The sequence below is a fragment of the Artemia franciscana genome, chromosome 8 (assembly GCF_032884065.1).
Source record: "Artemia franciscana chromosome 8, ASM3288406v1, whole genome shotgun sequence".
In the NCBI taxonomy this organism is placed as follows: domain Eukaryota; kingdom Metazoa; phylum Arthropoda; class Branchiopoda; order Anostraca; family Artemiidae; genus Artemia; species Artemia franciscana.
Window position 1 is genome coordinate 30,189,650 of NC_088870.1, and position 14,970 is coordinate 30,204,619.

A 14,970-nucleotide genomic window follows, 5' to 3' on the forward strand; every position below is an offset into this window, starting at 1 on the left:
TGATGGGAAACAAAGTATCTGCATACGTAACTAAAATCATCGACAGTTTACCATTAGATACAGTCAATGAACCCATTAATACCAATGACATAGTGAGTGATAAGGTTGTCGTTGAATCCATGTTATAACTCATGTATGACTCCGTAATAGAATAAGTGCCATATCAAAAGAAAATAAAAGGAAGTATTTTATGGAACGGATTTAGAGCAATATTTTTCAATGACGATATTCTACATACAATTATTTCAATAAACATTTTATGCATTACTTTGTTATTTTTCCATTGCTTTTAGGATATGCTAACAAGCCGAACGATTAGAATGTTTATTAAAAAGTTATAGATGTATGAAAAGGGATTTTCAGAGATATAGGTGGTACCGGCGGGCTGATAGGGAGTATATTAGAATCTGATATGGGTTAATAGGGCTTTTACCAAGGTCTGACAGAGATGATCTGTATTTTTTTTTCCAAAGTCCACAAGGAAACGCAAACAGACGGTCAAACACAAAGGTGACTAGATAGGCAGAAACAGACACACGCAAATACACAAAGATAGACATAGACACGAGCAAACACCCTCTCGGACACATAGGCACAGAGATCATTCAACTACTGAAAACCTTCATTGGACTTTTAGTGTCCATGACGTTTAGTTTTGAAAATCTTCGTACCGCTATTGTATGCCCACTGTGCTGCTGATTTCGATACCCGAAAGACGCTACTTGTGTCGGGTCCTTAAGATTGCTTGTAATCGGCTGCAAAAAACTTCTTCAGGCCGAACTCTCCTTTTATCATTTTAACACACACAGTCAATGAACACTAAAGAGTGTGAGTTTCTTAAAATTGTTGAAACTGGCGCTAATACCGACAAAAAGCTGGCGTTAGAGATTTATTTTTGACAAGAGCGCTAGCTTGAGCTTTTATACATTGCTTTATATCCATTAAACAGTTCGTGGTAAGGAACTGTAAGTAAGGAGTGATGTGGCTCAAAAGTAAACTCTAAAAAACGGAATTTCAATATCAATCCATATATATATATATATATACATATATACTAGCTGTTGGGGTGGCGCTTTGCGCCACCCCAACACCTAGTTGGTGGGGGTGCTTCGCGCCCATTGTAGTTGTGTCCCTGTGTCCCACCTGTGATATATATATATATATATATATATATATATATATATATATATATATATATATATATATATATATATATATATATATATATATATATATATATATATGTATATATATATATATATATATATATATATATATATATATATATATATATATATATATATATATATATATAACTACGTAAAACTTGTGAATATACAACATTCTTGGCTGTCCCATTGTCTGTGCATATAAATAGATTGTCAGGTTTACCGACTCTTGAACATGCAACATATAATTGTCCATGGGAAAATTAATCAGTATTCAGATCTATACCTCATTATTCTAATGATTGCCCTTGAGCTTTGTTGATGGTGATTGCTAATCGACCATTCCCTGTGTCGCCGTCGTCATTTATATATCCCCCTGTGCCCCCCGGCGTCCCCGTTGTAGTTGTGTCCCTGTGTCCCGGTCGTCATTTATATTCCCTGTGTCCCGGTCGTCATTTGTGTCCCGGTCTGTGATTTCTCTTTGAGTGTCCCGGGCGTCATTTATATTCCTTGTGTCCCGGTGTCCCGGTCGTCATTTGTGTCCCGGTGTCCCGGTCTGTATATACATTCGTTTTAGAATTGGTCTTTTTTTTTAGTTTTTAGTTTTTTACCTTTTTTTAGTTTTTTTTAGTTATACCTCATGATTCTAATGATTGCCCTTGAGCTTTTTTGATGGTGATTGCTAATCGAACATTCCCTGTGTCCCCGTCGTCATTTATATATCCCCCTGTGCCCCCCGGCGTCCCCGTTGTAGTTGTGTCCCTGTGTCCCGGTCGTCATTTATATTCCCTGTGTCCCGGTCGTCATTTGTATCCCGGTGTCCCGGTCTGTATATACATTCGTTTTTGAAATGGTATATGATGAAATAAATTTTTGTAATTTTTCCCCTTTTTTTCTTTTTAGTTTTTTTTTATTTTTATTTTTTTAGTTTTGTTTTTCTCCTTTATTTTTAATTTTTTTTCCTTTTTTTATTTTTTTTCTTTTTTAAGTTTTTTAGCTTTTTTGGTTTTTTATTAGTTTTTAGTTTTTTTCTTTTTAGTTTTTTTTGTAGTTTTTACCTTTTTTTAGTTTTTTTAGTTTTTTTTAGTTATATCCTGGTCATCATTTATACTCCCTGTGTCCCGGTCTTCATTTGTGTCCCGGTGCTTTGTTGATGGTGATTGCTAATCGAACATTCCTTGTGTCCCGGTCGCTTTCTCTTTGAGTGTCCCGGTCGTCATTTATATTCCCTATGTGCCGGTGTCTCGGTCGTCATTTGTGTCCCGATGTCCCGGTCTGTAATTTCGTCAGCCGAAAACATGACGTCAGTCGACACACAAACATGACGTCACTCGACAGATACACACACACACACACACAGACAACTTATTTTTATATATATAGAAGATAGAAGATGTCCCGGTGTCCCGGTCGTCATTTGTGTCCCGATGCCCCGGTCTGTAATTTCGTCAGTTGACAAACATGACGTCAGTTGATACACAAACATGACGTCAGTAGACAGACCCACACACACACAGACAACTTATTTTTATATATATATAGATGTATATAAATATATATATATATATATATATATATATATATATATATATATATATATATATATATATATATATATATATATATATGTATATGTATATGTATATATATATATATATATATATATATATATATATATATATATATATATATATATATATATATATATATATATAAGCTTATTATGTTACTTATAATTGTGTAAGATTTGTCAAGTTTAGTGTTACGTATTAAAAGCTAGGAGGTTAACAAAATTTGCCTGATGCTCGAAAAATGAGAGAAAAGTCCCTAAAAGTCAAAGAATAATGAAAATCACACCATGAGATTCAGCGTATCCGAGAACCCTGGTGTAGAAGTTTCAAGCTTCTTTCTGCAAAAATGTGAAATTTTTTATTTTTGCCAGAAGAAAAATCACGGATGCGTGTTTATTTATTTGTTTGTTTGTTTTCCCCAGGGATGATCGCATCGAAACAAGAGTCCTAGACTATCAACAAAGGGCTCTTTTGAACAGAAATTAAATGCCTAGTGCCCTTTTTAAGTGGCCGAAAAGATTGGAGGACAACAGGCCCCCCTCCCACCGAACTTTTTTCAAAAATTCTGAGGTAGCTATTTGCTCAGCATAGTTGAAAAGCCCGGTAACTAAGTCTTTGAAGATAACATGAACCCCCACAGTCCCTGAGGAAAGGTTCTTAAGTAAGTAAATTTACCCGTCGTTTATGTATGGTATTTCAAGTTGGAAAGTATACAGACATTTTTCAGCAAAAGTGGATAATTTTCTACTGGCGGGATTTTATACGGGATAATTTTCCATGGTAATGGAAGTTCCGGGGGGGGGGTGAACCTTCCAAGGGAAATTTTGCACTGGGTGAATTTGCCAAAATTTCTCTACAAAATTCTCTTCATTCGTCTTACTTTCTATTTGCCGATTCTATTTGAGATAGTGTGAGAGTTGTTATTTTATACGGGGAGCTTATTACATTGGGAGGATAGTTTCTGGAGATGAACTTTTCAGAGAAATTTTACACGGGAGAAAACTTAGCCAAAATTAATAGGAAAACTCTATTTATTTTTCCATTTACGGTGAGCTAAATTCAAACCTGCCTTAGTTGGAAAACATTCAGAAATTACATAAAAAAGGAGTTTTTTTAACTTAAAGCAAAGAGTGACATTAAAAATTAAAACAGACAAAAATTATTCCGTATATGAAAGGGCTGTCCCCTTCTCAACACCTCACTATTTACGCTAAAGTTTTACTCTCGGCCACAACTCTACTTTCTAAAGTAACAAAAAATTTAGCGTAAAGAGCGAGGTGTTGAGGAGGGGACATCCCCTTTCATATACGGAATAATTTCTGTTCTTTTTAAGTTTTAATATTACTCTTTATTTTCAGTTAAAAAACCTGTTTTTCTTTATTTAATTGGTAAACAGAGCAAAAATTCGCAGGCAGTGTGAACGAAGCAAACAAGGAAAAGGAACCAAAACTCGAGATTGCAAAGTGCCTTAATAAATTAAAACTCTTATCTTACCCTCTGAGTTTTTTAGACGCTAACTACAACTTGTCATTGTGAATAGTAGATAAAACTAATAGGATTGCATAAAATAGACTTTGTAAGGCTAATATTGACATAGAAGTTAGTAATCAATTTTAAGTTTTTGTCTTTCGAAATAAGATACATGGAGGTGTTATCTGTCAGACATAGATAAAGGCCAGACGGAAAGAACCATAAGCTTATTTGATTGAAATTAGATTTGGAATAAATTATGCATGAACAATTATTTCTGAAGTTTTTGAAGTGAAATAAATTTAAATAACGACGAGGGCCATACCGCCTTTCCATAATAAGTATAACAACAGGTGAAAGAAAAGATAACTTTTCTAAAACAATGAATTTTTCTAAATAAATAAAAAATTAAATTTATTTTAACTTTTAAGTTATTTAAATATCATAACAGTTTATAAACGTTAAAAAAATTATTTAATCAAAAATGTAGTAAACTACTGAAATTTATAAAACTAATAATAAAAATAAATAAATAAATCATCATAAAATCTTTATGATAAAGATTCCTTATATAAATTCCCTATTGTTTCACCATTCCAAATTCTTTTCGCGGACTCGTAAACAAGTTAATCTACTTAATAAAAGATTAAAAACAACGATATCAAATGCTTTTCTAAAATCTATGAACACAGTAAGAGGCATAAAACTCCTTTCTAGGGCACTTTCAACGCACTCCATTAGAAGGTATGCCGGATGAACAGTCGAATGTTTAGTTCTGAAACCGAACTGTGACTCACTTAATATTCCGAGCTTGTCTAAATATTCATACAGCCGTCGATGTACTATTGTTTCGTATACCTTCGAGAATAGTGGTAACAAGCTTATTGCCTGATTTGAACATTGGTAGGACCTTCGCTTGTTTAAGTGCGTCAGGAAATTGATTCGACTTCAAGTGACAGGTTAACGAGGTAGAGAAGACAAGGTAAAGAAGACATGGATACGCTGAAACTACTTTGAATGCTTTCAGATTCAAACTGTCAATAAGCTATTTTTACTAGTCTATCTTCATTACACCTAATGAGCTTCAACCGGAATCTAAGAATTAAAATAGGCCTACATAGTTTTAACGAAAACAGGCCCATATCACCTCTTAGAATCTGTGAATGAGTTGTCTGATGTAATCCAAAGACTTTTATAATAGTGGAGCTGGAGGGACTCCAACTGCTGTGTCGCTTCTCCACCCCAAATTCCTGCTCCATATTCTATAACTGGTAAAACTTTTGCATTAAATATTCTTATATGCATTTTTAAGTTTTTAATTCCCACTATCGTCGGGTCTCTAAAATCTGCAGACATGGGCTTTTCGCCTCTATTAATTATTTCATCAACAGGACTTTAAAATTCCATTTTTTAATCCAGTTCCGGTTCCTTATTATTGAATTTTAATCTATAATTATCTTCATCACTTACTTTTCTTTTTTTGAAATAGCAACTTCACTCTCTTCAACATTCAGCCTTAATTTTTTCCTCTGCAAAAATTCTTCTATGAGACCCAAAAGGGTCTGTAGATCTTGCGGTGTACTAGCCACCAAAGCAATGTCATCTGCAAACAATTAAAGCGATAATTTATGGGTCCCTAGCCTAACTTCGGGAGCCCATCTATTCTCTGGAAAATTACAACATCATTTATAAAAATATTCAATAATTTAGGAGATAGAGTGCTGCCCTGTTTTACTCCCAGCTTAATGTTAAAAAGCCTAGAAAACATGTTACCAACTTACACGACTCCACTTACACAAATTTACATACTCACTATCAACCTCACAAGCAAATGAGGGGGGGGAATTTTAAAAAGGGCATCCATCAGTAGCTCTATCGACACTGTCGAACAGCCTTATTGAGGTCCAGAAATCCCATGTTAAGATCAGTTTTTCCCTTTCCGTACTTATCAATTAACGCCTTTGAAGTAAATACTGTATCTACCGTCTCATAACCTTTCTTAGAACCTCCTTGTTTTTCATGTATGATATTATTTAACCATTTAGAAAGCCTAGTTTTATTTTTAGTTTTATTTTTCTCCTTTATTTTTCAGTTTTTTCCTTTTTTTAGATTTTTTACTTTTTCAGTTTTTAGTTTTTTTTTAGTTTTTTTATTAGTTTTTTTCTTTTTAGTTTTTTTTGTAGTTTTTACCTTTTTTTTGTTTTTTTCTTTTTTAGTTTTTAGTTTTTTACCTTTTTTTTAGTTTTTTTTTGTTTTTTATGTATTTTTTACTTTTTTAGTTTTTTTTCTTCTTTTGTATTAATGCTAAAGCCAAGGTTCGAACCTGGAACCTCTCGGACCTAGAACCTGGAACATAACGCTTTACCAACTCAGCTACTTCGGCTTGAATACATTCGTTTTTGAATTGGTATATGATGAAATGATTCAGACGTCATATGCGGACAGTGACGTCAGTCGACAGACAGACAAACAGCTTATTTATATATCTTCTATATATATAAAAATAAGTTGTTTGTCTGTCTGTCGACTGACGTCATGTTTGTGTGTCGACTGACGTCATGTTTGTCGACTGACGTCATTATAAGGATTGAGCTGTATGTCGTCATGAAGTTGTTTGTCGTCTGACGTCATGTTTGTCGACTAACGAAACTACAGACCGGGACACCGGGACACAAATGACGTGTTATGTCTGTTATAACGTAATAGAGGCAACAATCTTGACAGGGCCTTTTGAGGGTGAGGATTTTCTTATTCCACGCATTCTCATGATTCCAATGGATCTGCCTTTTCAACCTAAAAGATTGCAATTCCCAATTTGATTAGCATATTTAGTTTTCAGTCCAGAACCACTAAAGCTATTATGTAAATATCAAAAATATTTATGTTGTCTGAGCAATAATTTTTAGTTTTTATTTCAAAATAGAAAATTACCTGACAATTTTAGAATTATATCTATCTATATATATAAAAATAAGTTGTCTGTCTGTGGATCAGGTGACGTCATGTTTCTGTGTCGACTGGCGTCATGAAGTTAGTTGTCGTCATTTTTGCTATGACGGTGACGTCATTAAAGATATTTAAGACATATATGTTCACGTAGAAATCTATTAATGTTTAAGTTTAAAATGACTGATGAACTTACAATGGCAAAAGCCGATGAAGATGCTCAAAGAGTCTATGCCAAAAAACTTGCTGCTGATAGAGAAAGTCAGAAAAGAAAGCGTGCCGAGGAATCAAAAGAACAGCAAGGAAACAGGCTTGAGGCTAAAGAACGCAAAACCGCGCAGTTAGATGAAGATCCACCTGGACAGCGAGAGTCAAAACATATCAAAACTGAAAATGATAGCGATGATGTTTGGGTTTGGGATCTTGACTTGGATAAGGTCATCAATGCCTACCAGATTTTAGTTAAAAAAACAAAGGTTCGGCGATATGTATTTCATAGTGAAGCTGAAAAATAAAGAAGAAAAAGAAAACTGAAATAAGAAAAAATGTAAAAAACTAAAAAATACTAAAAAGAAAAAACACTCAAAGAGAAATTACAGACCGGGACACAAATGACGACCGGGACAGAGGGAATATAAATAACGACCGGGACACTCAAGGAGAAATTACAGACTGGGATACCGGGACACAAATGACGACCGGGACACAGGCAATATAAATGACGACCAGGACACAGGTATTTAAGAATATCGTTCAAAGACAAATTTTTAATTGTAAGAAGACCGTTGAAAGAGAAATTTCTAATTGTAAAATGACTGAAGAACCTACAATGGCAACACCCGAGGAAGCTGCTCAAAACGAATGTATTCACGCCGAAGTAGCTGAGTTGGTAAAGCGTTATGTTTCAGGTTCTAGGTCCGAGAGGCTCCAGGTTTGAACCTTGGCTTTAGCATTAATACAAAAGAAGAAAAAAACTAAAAAAGGTAAAAACTACAAAAAAACTAAAAAGAAAATATATATATATATTTATATATATCATCTTTTTCACAAAAATAATAATTTAGTGCTTCTGCTTAAAAACAGCAATCGAATTGATGCCTCCTGATACGCAACTATCAACAAAGTGGCAATCGTTGTGGTCGGTGATCAGTTCTTACCTCGAGATAATATTCTTTATAGACGAAACAATCAGTTGACAAGAATTGCTTAAACTCATCGATGCTACGATGCCCTACAATATCCTGACGAATATAAATGACGCCCGGGACACTCAAATAGAAATCACAGACTGGGACACCGGGACACAAATGACGACGGGGACACAGGGAATATAAATGACGACCCGGACACAGGGACACAACTACAACGGGGACGCCGGGGGGCACAGGGGGATATATAAATGACGACGGCAACAAAGGAAATGGTCGATTAGCAATCACCATCAACAAAGCTCAAGGGCAATCAATAGAATCATGAGGTATAGATCTGAATACGGATTGTTTTCCCATGGACCATTATGCGTTGCATGTTCAAGAGTCGGTAAACCTGACAATCTATTTATATGCACAGACGATGGGACAGCAAAGAATGTTGTATATTCGCAAGTTTTACGTAGTTAAAAACATATATATATATATATATATATATATATATATATATATATATATATATATATATATATATATATGTATATATATATATATATATATATATATATATATATATATATATATATATATATATATATATATATATATATATATATATATATATATATATATATATATATATATATATATGGATGAAGGATGACAGATTACCGAAGATTGTCCTTTTTGGCCAACCGTCTGGGGCTACACGGAAAGCAGGTCGTCCTTGTCTGGGTTGGGAGGATGTCATAAATAAGGATTTAAAGGAAATGGGAACTTCCTGGGAGGGTGTAAAGAGGGAGGCTTTAAATAGATTAGGTTGGAGGAGGAGCGTGCGTAGCTGTGTTGGCCTCAGGCGGCTTGGTGCTGCAGTGAGTTATTAGTAGTAGTAGTAGTAGTATATATATATATATATATATATATATATATATATATATATATATATATATATATATATATATATATATATATATATATATATCTATATTCACAGGTGGGACATAGGGACACAACTACAATGGCGCGTAACTAATATGGCGCGTAACGACTTACGCGCGCGGGGGGGCTTGGGGGGGGCGCGAAGCGCCCCCACCAACTAGGTGTTGGGGTGGCGCGAAGCGCCACCCCAACAGCTAGTATATATATATATATATATATATATATATATATATATATATATATATATGTATTAAAAAAGACCTAGACATGCCTGCATCCAGTCTGAGAAATAGCGTCTCTGTGTACCTTGCTCCAAAAACCAATACCTAGTATCAGTTGATAACTTCTAACTAAATATTAGCTTAATGAAATCTATCTTACGCAAGTCCATTAGTTTTATCTTGCTCTACTTATAATATATTGTAGTTAGTATCTCAAAAAGCTTAAAATCTAGGATAAGACTCATTATTTCTGAAGGCATATTGTAATTTTGGAGTTTGATATTCCTTTCAGCTATTGCTTAGTTTATGCCAGGACTGCGACTCATTGAGAATTTACAAAAATCTGAATATTTCAGTCGTAAGCGTTGGATCTATAAATTGAACTTAATAGGGGGCTTATTAGATTGGTAATCAGAAGCTCTAGTGTCCTTTTTAAGATGCAGAGTGGTTGGACTCCCCCCATACCTCGTGTTTTCTCGAAATGTATGTGATAAAATTTTGAAATGGCCTTTTGTTGTCTTAAAAACCAACAAAGACTCGTTTGATTGACAATTGAAAGGGATAGTGCCCTTTTTATTAGTCAAAAGTGATTGGAGGACAGCAAGCGCCCCACGCCCATCAATTTGTAAATTTCATCTAATCAAAATTTTGAGATAACCATTTTGTTCAGCGTAGTTGAAAGGTTTCGAAATTATGTCTTTGACAACCCACATACTTTTTCAAGACTAAAATATAATTGACACTTCACTAAAAAAATAGATGTGGATTGTCGGATTAGTATAGATATATTAGTATATATTCCATAAAGTTTTAGGGATTCTTTTTATTGATTAAACTTTAAAAAAATTATACTATTTTAAATGTATTTTGTTTACTGAAATCATACAACCCTGTTAACCCCCCAAATTGGATAACCCCCCAAATCAAGAAACTAATCCGAAAAAAGTGCAAGCTTTTCCAAGAAGGAGATTTGCAAAATGCGAAAAAATTGCGAAATCACATTACCTCTCTCACGAGAAGTGCGAAGAAAGATTACGGGCGTGAGAAATTTTCGGACAGTTTTAGGCACACTAATCCCAGGAAATGGCACAGAGCGGTTAAGCAAATCACTGGAAAGTCCATTCATAACAGCATAAAAATAAGCCACCCTGAAGGAACTTACACAACTGCTGACGAGGTTAATCAATATTTCACCCGCATCTGAACCTCATTTCCTTCTCCCACACAAGCCCAGAAGTCTGAAATACTTGACTCCTGCGCAGATGAAGGTGAAGTTGTTTTCGATGAGATGACAACCTATAAGTCCCTGATGAAGTTGAAAGTAAACTGTTCAGCTTATCCAGACGAACTTCCACCCAAACTGATTCGAGAATACGCCCCTTTCATTGCGAAACCACTCTCAGTGCTGATAAACCTTTGCTTTCGTATAGAGATCTTTCCAGCTGTTTGGAAGAAAGCTTACGTTAGAATAATTCCGAAGGTTACCAACCCTAAGAGCTGTGACGAACTTAGACCAATTTCGCAAACCCCATGCCTCGCAAAAGTGACCGAGACCTTTATCATTAGGGTCAAACTTGATCAAATCAAGGAATCTATTGACCAGAGGCAATACGGCGGACTGAAAGACTGTAATACCTCAGTGTACCTAGTGCGGATGTACGATAGTCTCCTCAAGTGGGTCGAAAAAGGTCACAGTTTCGTAGACCTTGGTGCCGTAAATTTCCGAAAGGCATTTGATTTAATCAATCACATTGTAGCTGTCCTTAATCTCAAGCTAATGGGAGGGGGCTAAGAAAAAGACTCTTGCGCTCGTGTTGGACTTTCTCAGTCAGAGGATGCATCGTGTGTTTGCTCTCTACGAAGGTGATAGCAATTCCGAATGGTCCTCATCCACCTGTGGAGCCCCTCAAGGCCCTAAACTTGCAGCTATTGTATTCTTGTCTGTAATTAACTTCCTCATAGCTGACTTTGACGACCGCTACAAGTTCGTGGATGACCTGACATTTATCCTAAAATATTCAGTACAAAACGGAGTTGTGACGCCACAATTCAGTTCAAATTTTTTCAATGTTTTCACAAAAGAGTGCGCAGAGCTAAATCTTGAGATTAATGTGAACAAGTCGAGGATAGTGTGCTTTAACCCGCTAAAAAGTGATGTTATGGAGCCAAATGTTCCATTCCTTCTAACAAACAGTATCAAGATCCTTGGAGTTACTTTCTCCAATGACTTCAGCTTTGCCGCACATATTGAAAACGTGGTTAAAAGTGCAAACGCTAGTCTACAGACTTTAAACGGTTTGCGTAGGTTCAGTGCAAACACAGAGAGTATTAAGTATGCATACATAGCGTATGTCCGCCCCATTCTGGAATATGCGTACCCTGTTTGGGTGCCCTCAGCACTTAGAACAGTGTATCTTTGTCAGGAGCTTGAATCGGTTCAGAAGCGAGCGGTATCGATCATCTCGGGCCGCTGTGACATCCCCTCCGAAAAGGCTCTGGAAGTGCTAGGACTGCCATCACTCCAAAACCGGTACGAAACTCTGATAATGAGTTTCGGAAAGTACTTGCTTTCTAAACCTCAGCACCGTGACATTCTACCGGATCAACCTCTACCATCAAGAACCAGAAAGCAAGATAAGTTAGTTCCCGTTAAAGCAAGAACAAACCGATATGGTAATTCCTTCGTCCCGGTTTTCGTCAAAATGTATATTAAGAGTTAATATTTATAGTTTAATTTATATTTACAAGTGTAGTTTGATTTTGTATATGTTGTAAAGAAACACAAATCAGCGATAGCTGTCAAGTTTTTGCTATTAAACCTGTCTACTACTACTACTACTACTACTACATACAATTTATAACCGACTTAAACTCAAAATGAGAGTAAATTAAAATGAGTTGGGCTTACTATCCCAATGCCTTCTCAAGACCAGAATATAATTTGCACTTTACTGAAAAAAATATATTTGAAATGTTTTCATTTTGTTTTTACTTGTTTTAATTGTTTTTACTAGATGTATGAAGGGGGAAATCCTTCCCCTTGAACTCCAATTACAGTGCTAGCGTCTCTTGCCCTTTTAAAGATTAACAAGAGATTGGAGGACAAGCAACTCTTCTCTAAAGCCCATTTATTTTCCAAACGCATCCAGTCAAAATTTTGAGACAGACTTTTTGTTCAGTATAGTAGAACGGTCCAGCAAACTATGCCTTTAGGGATATTAGGCATGTCAACCCCCTACAATTGCGAGATTGGACCATTATGCCTTAAAACTAAATGCCATTTTAGTAAAAGGCATTTTGTTAATGGTTGTCAATAAGACGTCTCAGCAATACATCGAGAACGACTGGGGGGTATTAAGCTTTAACTTTCGGGGATACCACTATTACTACTTTGGCACTTACAATTTAAATAAACAAAAAGAGTGCAAGTGTGTCAAGACTGTCAAAGAGCATAGAATCCTTGGGAATTATATTTAATTTAATTTTTGAGGTCAATGTCAAAACTATAGAATTAAATTAAAAAACACTGTTTGTGTCAGGATTAAAAATTGTTGAAAAAGTTTCTGCAACATACAAGGAACAACACATACTATGGATTCATATAGGAAAAACTCAAAAGATATATAACATTGTTTTTTCCATGAAAAAGACTATGTCAATAAAACCGAACAGAGATTAATTTAAAGAGCTTTTTCCACAAGACAAGTTTTTCAAAGAAAAGTAAAGAGCTCCATTTAGCCAAGATTGAGCAAGAATAAAGTCAAATAATCTTCCAAACGCAAAACTACCACAAATCACTATCAATAAAATCGAACAGAAACTCAAAACAAACAGAAATTACGATAAATACCCGAGTAAATTCAAAACGAGCAAAAATTTAACACGAGAAGGGCTGATAACCCCCATGCCTTCTCATGACCAGAACACAATTTGCACTTTACTAAAAACCAAATACATTCGAAATGTTTTCACCTTTCTTACTTCAATAAAAAAAAAAAAAATATCGAAACCTTACGAAAGAAATTTCGGTATATGTCAATTAAACTGACAATGCACGGTCATTTGTTTTTTTTTCTGTTTTTTTTTTTGGCACAAATTGTGTTCCGGTCTTGAGAAAGCATGAGGATTAACAGCCCTACTGATGTTAATTTTTGCTCGTTTTGAGTTTGACTAAACTATTTATTGTTATTTCCATTCATTTTGAGTTTCATTTATTTATTGATAGTGATTTGTGGTAGTTTTACACTTAGAAGATTATTTGAGTTAATTTTGCTCATTCTCGGTTTAATGGAGCTGAGCTCTTTACTTTGTTTTTAAAAAACTTCTCTTGTAATTTTTTTTTTTTTTTAGGTAAAAGATGATTTAACCATCAATAGTGGGAACGGCTTCAGTTTCTTTCGCTTTCTTGGTACTATGCTTTTTTGTGTTTATTAGTGGGTTATAAATAATAACTGAAGACAAAGCCCCCAGCTCAGATGGTATCAAATCAGAACTACTTATGTTGCACTTCCCCAAATCCTGTGTGAAAGCCATGATTCTTCCTCTAACAAAAATTGTGGAAAAGACGATCATTACCAATTGGACAGTTAGTGATACAGACCAATTAGCCTGATAAGTCGACCAGCAAGGATGCTTACAAAAATCGTACTTGACCAACTCAAGTCCTTAACAGACCTCACCTTAGAGTAGAGGTTCCCAACAGATTTTGATCCATGCCCAGCAATATATTGGGATCAAACAGTTCGTGGTAACGAACTGTGGTAAGGAGCGACCCGGCTCAATAGTAACCGAAACTCCAAACAATGGAATTTTCATACCAATAGCTTCATCAAAAGAATCGCGTTTTAATGCTGATTTTAAATATGTAAGTTTCATCAAGATTAGTCTTACCCATCAAAAGTTACGGGCCTGAGAAAATTTGCCTCATTTTAGAAAATTGCAATCTTAACAAAAATCACACCATCAGATTCAGCGTATGAAAGAACCCTGTTGTAGAACCCTATTCAAGCTCCTATCTACAAAAATGTGGAATTTTGCATTTTTTGCCAGAAGACAGATCACGGATGCGTGTTTATTTGTTTTTTTGTTGTTTTTTCCCCCAGGGGTGATCGTATCGACTCAGCGATCTTAGAATGCCGCAAGAGGGCTCATTCTAACGGAAATTAAAAGTTCTAGTGCCCTTTCTAAGTGACCAATAAAATTGGAGAGCACCTAGGCCCCCTCCCACACTCACTGTTTCCCAAAAGTCACCGGATCAAAATTCTGAGATAGCCATTTTATTCATCATAGTCGAAAAACCTAATAACTATGTCTTTGGGGACAACTTACTCCCCAACAGTCCCCATGGGAGGGGCTGCAAGTTACAAACTTTGACCTGTGTTTACATATAGTAATGGTTATTGGGAAGTGCACAGATGTTTGCAGGGAGATTTTTTTGATTTGGGGGGGGGGGAGAATTTGACGGGGGGGACGCGGGAGGATCTTTCCATGGAGGAGTATGTCCTGG

The 14,970-nt window shown here is 35.4% G+C and overlaps 1 protein-coding gene across 1 annotated transcript; it reads left to right on the plus strand.

Annotated features, from left to right (window-relative positions):
• Window positions 1–10,752: 10,752 nt before the first annotated feature.
• LOC136030651 (uncharacterized) lies at window positions 10,753–11,256 on the plus strand. Its single transcript, XM_065709722.1, has one exon. It carries the CDS (start codon window positions 10,753–10,755, stop codon window positions 11,254–11,256), a length of 504 nt encoding a protein of 167 aa, XP_065565794.1.
• The last annotated feature ends 3,714 nt before the right edge of the window (window positions 11,257–14,970 follow it).

Coding starts and splice junctions, on each gene's coding strand:
- LOC136030651 (XM_065709722.1), top strand. CDS start 10,753: ATGACAACCTATAAGTCCCTGATGAAGTTGAAAGTAAACTGTTCAGCT.